Here is a 7,175-nt window from a genome sequence, read left to right on the forward strand (position 1 = left end):
TCCAAATAGTTACTCAAACACTAATGTTAAATTCCCATATACTCCATTATGATATCAGTCATAGTCAACTTGTATAGCATCCACATGTAATACTCATTTTGACTGATTGACAAAAACCTTTATCAGTTTCATGGACATATATGAAAGATGTGGATATCGAGAACTCTCATTGCTACAGTAAATTTACTTAGAGTCATTGCCCTCTTTGTCCAATAGCCTAGGGACGTACATGACACAATTTCCTTAGTGCCACTGCAGTTTTGATGGCTTGCCAAGAAACTTACTAAACAGTATGGTCACCAACGAAAGATTCACATGACAAAACAAATCACCTTTCTGATTTTGTATACGATGTAAATGTATTTCACTTTTCGACTTGCATCTGTAAGCAGTTTATAACAACAGTTTGTGAACGAATTAGTCTCGCATTTTCTTGCATGCATCACCACAAACATGCGTACATCTGCAAAGGGCTGTGTTTTCGCAATTATTTTACAGTCATTGGCCATTTTTCACTGCAGCTGGATGCAGTGTAAAAATATTGTAAATGTCCTGCATTTTTTATGAATCGCAACGAAAGTAACAATAAACATACTGTCAAAATATTGTGATCTAACGAATTTTGTTAGATGTATAGCTCCTTTTGACTTACATTTGGATGGATAGTATATCGGTGTTTTAAAAATGCAGCTACTCTTCACATTTTAGTGGATTACTATAAAACTTACTGAATATTGTGGTTGCCATCCGAAGATACGCATGTTGACCAATCAGTGTACGCACACTAGGTTCAAACGATTTATGCCCAATTTTAAAACTCTTTTCTACTATTGGTTCTTATTTAAACCTGTGAGATGCAAGGTTATATTTATGGGAAATTGTTCAATATTCATCTAATTTAAGTACAGTTTTTACAATAGCTTCCGTGACACAAATAACACTGACATACCCATTAGTAGATTGGCATATATTGCCACAAAGATTGAAATCTCTTGACACCCATGTATTGGTAGATCTAGCACGTATTCGTTGAATTTAATACCAGTTACGTTATCGTTTATACATATATTACAAATAGATTCCAAATCACCGACTGAACTGGTTATGAATCTTCGAACACTCACAAATGGACACACGTCACAAGGGACAACCAGGATACAGAACAGAGGCTTACCTGGTCCTAACACACAGGAGGATACAAATGGTGGACTTTACAGGCCAAAGTACCCAAATCATAAAAGAAAATCAAGGAGTTTACATAATCTTTTAGATTCTATGCAAGACACTTTTCACCCATTAAGGAGTGACTTTTCTTTGCAGGTGTTGTACTCCCCTTCAAATATAATGGGTAGGGCCCTCAGAAATGGCACTCAAGGCTATAATTCGATAAAAGGAAAATGCTTTAAAAGTTCTAGCTGTGAAGAAAATCAGCTAGGAGATATGAGTGTGCTCGAAAATGGGATCAAACTAGAATTTCTGTATGCAAAGGTACGAAAAGACAGGAAAACTGAAGCTCAATCTAGAAGGATAAACAACCTTCAAAATGAAAGTTTTGAGGAAGAGCCCCAGGAAAACCCGTACAGTACTATAGATGAGGTTGCTCTTAAATTCTCTTTCTCTATATCTGTCTGTCTGTCTGTCTGTCTGTCTCTCTCTCTCTCTCAGACGCTCACACACGCATGTTCATACACCCCCTCCCAAACAACATTAGCAAAACAAACAAACGAATCATTGGACTAATTTAGTTATAACCTACAAGTTATATTTCCATAGATGTAGGGATAATATGAAAGAACGTTCTCTTCATTCATTACAACTTGCAATGCGAGTTAAAGTTTCCCCCTGTATTTCTGCGATAAAATACACAGTTCGATAAACAATAATATTCACAATATATGTGTCCATTGCCGAAATAATATAGGTTACCTGACCTGCGCACATATAGGGCTAATCGCTTAGATCATTTTTGCAACCCACCGAAATATACAGAACGAAAGTTCTACGTGACTTGATATGTGCACATCAATATTGTAACTTTTATTTCTATTACAATCTGGGGTATTTTTGTTTCTTTGCTCAAAATAGTATAATGAAAACGATGTAATTCAGTTTTTTTTTTTTTACAGGATGCTTTGTCCGTCTTCGATGAAACAATAAACAATACCACGAGTTACAGTTCAAATGAAGAACAAATACATAACAGACACGAAGAATCCGATAATGATTATACAAATTTACCTGTTGACTAATACAACATTTAGCCGCTGATTTGAGGAACAAACAAGATAAATACAAAGACAAATTCCCATTGATGATGAATCAACAAATCTTGTTTCTTAATGCACTCGCAAATGTTCTGATCTCCGAAGCACACAATTTACGGTGTTACCTCTCAAATGTCAATATCACTATATATTACAAAACATGTACCAGCTGGATACAAAGTCTTTCCAAAGTTACATGTCGCTACAAGTGTCAATGGGAAACAAAATACATACATGCTTCACTTTTGAAGTACATCTTTACGTATTTTATTGAATGTTGGCACTAAAAAAATATTTTTCTATATATGATAGAAAGTTTAGGCTTTGTGTTAATTTCGCAATTGTAAAGTGCACCGTTGCAACATTATAATGTTATTGGAACTGTCCACTATTTTGGTCCGACTTTTAAGTGTTTGCTTTGCCTAGGCATCCTCGAGGGAATGCAAAGAATACGAACACATGTTTTCGTGACAACAAACACTATTTGTGTTTACATTTTATTATAAGTATCTTAAACAAATGTTCTTACCTGCGAATGAATACTTTATATAAAAATTGAACCAAATGCGTACAAAACTTAATTATCATTTATATGTTCCTACTGGTAGCAAAGATAGCATCCATATCGTTTGCACTTTACAGGTTTAACCTAATTAATGTCAATTATGCACGTGTTGCATATAATTGTTTTTCATGTATATCCCTCTCATTCATACGCATACATTAACAGTTTCAAACACAGTTGCTCTCCACTAATGAAGGTTACATATTATATTCGAAGAAATAAAGTGATTCATCAATAACAGATCATTGCCACGATGAGCTTTTTAAATGTGCAATTAAACAGAAAGTCCACGAGAGTATCACAACTTATTTTCCATCAAACGTTTTGTTAAAGTTCTTTATAAACAACATGTAAACACTTCCTTTGGCAAACATTACTTCGTGCCCATTTTGTTCAGAAAAAAATGTCATTTGCAACAACGGCTATCTGAAAGTTATTGAGATGACAAATGTTATTCAGATTGGATCTACACTATATAATGGCTTCAAATTTTGCCAGCGTCAGTGGTATATGTTTATATAGATGTCTCAAAGAGACATTCGACTAACTGGAAACGATTCTTGATCAAATGTTTATGGTAACGATAAATAATACCACCGGCTGGAAAATTGCCTCTAGATAAAATAGAATATTTATGATACATGAAATAGTATCTCTATATACACGTAAAACTCGACAATCATTTCAAAACTAATGAAGAAATAATATTTACCTCTAATATACCTCTCACAATTTCCAAGTTTGTGAAGAAATAAGGGAAATTTACTTTTGACGATACCTTGAAACAGGAATTTTCTACTATTTAATTGTTGAGCAGACTCTTGGAATATTCTATAAATCTTTCGTATAATCAACAGAATCCCTGTAAAATATATTTTTATTATAAATTAAGTTCTTATATTTGTTGATACTGCATATCATTACATTTCTATATAAGTCATGTAAATAGACTACGTGTCTTTGAATATAAAGTTGGGTAGATATGATAAAATTATATTGACCAATACAAATGTATTGACATGTTCATCATTTCGTAATGGCATTGTAGGTTTTTGAGTGTCCATCCATAATGTATATAACGTGGCATATAAACTGTGATTGATATTGTGTTAGATCCCTGGGTCTATTGTCTTGTCATAATCGAGCGAACCAATAGGATAATTTATATTCAAAAACAAAGTTTTACAAAATACTGAACTTTAATTGTAGTACACATGGATATGAAATCATATTTCATGTGTGAAAGGAAAATATTGACTGCGAAATGGTAGCTAGAATGAGAATAAAATATAAGAAATGGAGATAAGTATCGTTTTCTAATTTTGCCATACAACAATTCAAACTATTTCGTCATTGTTTTCCACATGAATACGGATTCTACCTTTCACTTTATTCAGTATTTATTTCTGTGAGGATAAATTTTAAAACGTAACTATGGAGTTCACGTTCGATTTTAGTCGGTGTTGATTTCAGCATGGAAGTAATTATTTTCACATAAGTATGGATTACACATTTTTGTTTCAATTCTTATAGCTTTTTCGTAGGAAGTAGTATTGTCACGTTGTATTGTCTTGTGTTCATAATGTATATTAAATATTTTTCTTTCCTGTTTTACCATCATGTAGAATATAATCTCCATATGTGTCTGTATTTGAGTGTACGTGCTAATGAAAGCCTTTAGCCAGATTCACTTATTGATTCTGTTCGATTTCCTGGTACGAATACATTCTATTTACTCTTCACCAAATACAATAAACGACAGAATACACATTACATAAAGGCCGAATTACCACGGTTGGGTGCATTGGAACAATTGCAAAAGGTAGCACCTCCTCCCCCCCCCCCCAGTAAAACATATATTGGTGTTGCGGGGGCCTAAGATTCGGTCCTACATATCATCCGTTTATTCTCAGGCGCATGCGCCCACTGTCTTTCATCAGAAGTATCCTGTATTATTTAAAATGATCTCTAAATCAATAAATCAATATTTTTTATGGACTGACCACAGTTTAGTGTCAATTGAGCCTTAAGGCCATAGTTGATCCCAATCATGATGTATGGCCCTCATTGTTATGGTATTGAATGTAAACAGTAGCATATTAGTATAGAACATGTATTTTACCTTTCAAAGATAGAGCAATAAAAGATCTCGGTTTCGAGGTTCCGATTTCAAACTGAATGAATACATCGTAGCAATTATTGACATTTTTTAAAACGTTTTAGTGAATGGAAATCAGAAACAATGGACATGTTATGTATAAAGCTTGTTAAAATCAACTAAATTAGGTTCATGAATCCGCTTATGGCTATTTTGAACTGTAAACGGATTGAAGCACTGTCAGATAAATTGTATTGCCACGAAAACGTCAGTCGTTTTTCAAATATTAATGTATTTTTCCTTACATTATCTTTGTCTTGAAAGTTTTCTTGCAGTATCATCACCTTGAACGTTTTCTTCGACTATCCTCAATCTGAATGTTATTTTTTTATTGATATTTTCACTTATGTGTACCAAATAAATGTTGTCTGAAAATGTGTTTCTTTCATCTTCTGATTCACTACCCAATGCTAACCGTTGTTTTTTCATGTCTAGGTTGTGTATGTTGTCGTCAAATGTATAACAATTCAAATGTTTACTTAATTTTCAGTTTTCCTATGTCACGTAGGTTGTTATTGTTGTGGGGTTTAACTTCATTTTTCAGCACACGATAGGCTATGCATGGCGGCCAGTATTAAAGGTGGAGGAAGAACCCGGGAAAACCCCAGTAAAAACCACCGACCCACGAGAAGCTATTGGCAAGCTTTCTCACATACCCACATTAGCCGAATCCTAGACTCGAACCCACGCAGACAGAGGTGAGATGGCAGTGATCCGTAACGGAGAGCGCTTTAAACCACTCGGCCACACGGGGAACTGTCACATAGATTACACTTTTATAGTCGTGTGTAATAAAAAGTAGTTCCACTTTATCCTACACACTTACAACAAAGAGTCAGACAGCTATACAGACTTAAACATTTGCTGCTAACTATAGAAATATCTTGATTGATACAGATGTAATTTGGAATACTTTTACAACTCACGATCATCAAGAGCAGCATCAGCAGCATACATTTGAAAATAGACCCCTTTAATGTTATATTAGCCTCTTCAACAACAACAAATAAATGTGTGAGCCATACTATAATGTAAATCTTGTATTCGGAATATAGTCTATGGATTCACTAGAAACAGATGCATGGGCAGACCAAGGAATAGCGTTGCGGCGATATGGTGGGAGGAGAAGGAGTGTAAATAAGTAGGCAAGGAGTCTGTGGGACGGAACCAGCGACAGTTCTTGAATTTCAAGTGTAACAATCTAGCTGTGAAGAATACGTATTCTATGGAACATTTCGATTGTTTCGCGCTTAATACTTTGCGTGATAGGGTAGCGTAAAGCGAGGAGGGCTGAGGAATCTGACACCACCCCTGGAAACCTCCCTTAGACCAAAAGAATATTACATAGTTACATACAGAGGATTGTTATTATGAATATTATGGTTGACTTTGTGGAGGTGGTATTTAGGTGAAGGTGCATACATATTTCTAGTGGTAGAGGTATAACATTTGTATTTAATTTTTCTAAACAATCTGCTCCAGAGAACAAGTCTTCTGCTATGAAGAAATATGATTATGTATACATGTTTCGATAAGTGACCATTAAAACAACTAAACTTATCCGTAAGCACTAAATGCTCAAATGCTTCCGATTGCCACGCTATTACATATGACTCGCAATTAGGAATGAAAGTTATACTATGAGAGATTATTATTAGTTATTTGCAGATACGAAACGGCTGTCGAAACAATTAAATTTAAGGTGAAACAGGTTTAGTATTCAACAACATAATGACTGTAGATATCACAAAGGTAATACAAAATGCGCCGTCAGGATATACACTGCAGGTTACATACAAATGCTTTAAAATAGTATGTAATTGAAAAGATTATATATATATATATATATATATATATATATATATATATATATATATATATATATATATATGTTTTTTATCGCAATAGGAAAAATTTAATCAGTATTTATCATTATAAATAGTGCATTGGGGGACAAAAGCCATAGGGTGGAAAAATCGCGTACTCCTAATATTTTGGCGTTATTTGCTGGGCAATATATCGATATCTATAAAATGATTAACACGTATATTATTTGGATTGGAAGACGAGATATTCCTTTTAAACAGACGTATCGCATCTTTTTCTACTTGTTTGTTTAATTTAATTATTTTGAAATGACAAATTAAACTAGCTGTATGTAAAATGTGAGCCTTATTTATACACTGAA

General features: G+C 34.0%; 1 protein-coding gene across 1 annotated transcript; it reads left to right on the plus strand.

Moving 5' to 3' along the window:
* On the plus strand, nt 1-3,854 carry LOC149773114 (uncharacterized). Its single transcript, XM_089946803.1, has 2 exons — nt 1-1,596; nt 2,127-3,854. Exons 1-2 carry the CDS (start codon nt 1,105-1,107, stop codon nt 2,247-2,249), a joined length of 615 nt encoding a protein of 204 aa, XP_089802929.1. The 5' UTR covers nt 1-1,104; the 3' UTR covers nt 2,250-3,854.
* Nucleotides 3,855-7,175: the final 3,321 nt, after the last annotated feature.

The sequence above is a fragment of the Sinohyriopsis cumingii genome, unplaced genomic scaffold (assembly GCF_028554795.1).
Source record: "Sinohyriopsis cumingii isolate HCF-2022 unplaced genomic scaffold, ASM2855479v2 utg000898l, whole genome shotgun sequence".
Classification (NCBI taxonomy): Eukaryota; Metazoa; Mollusca; class Bivalvia; order Unionida; family Unionidae; genus Sinohyriopsis; species Sinohyriopsis cumingii.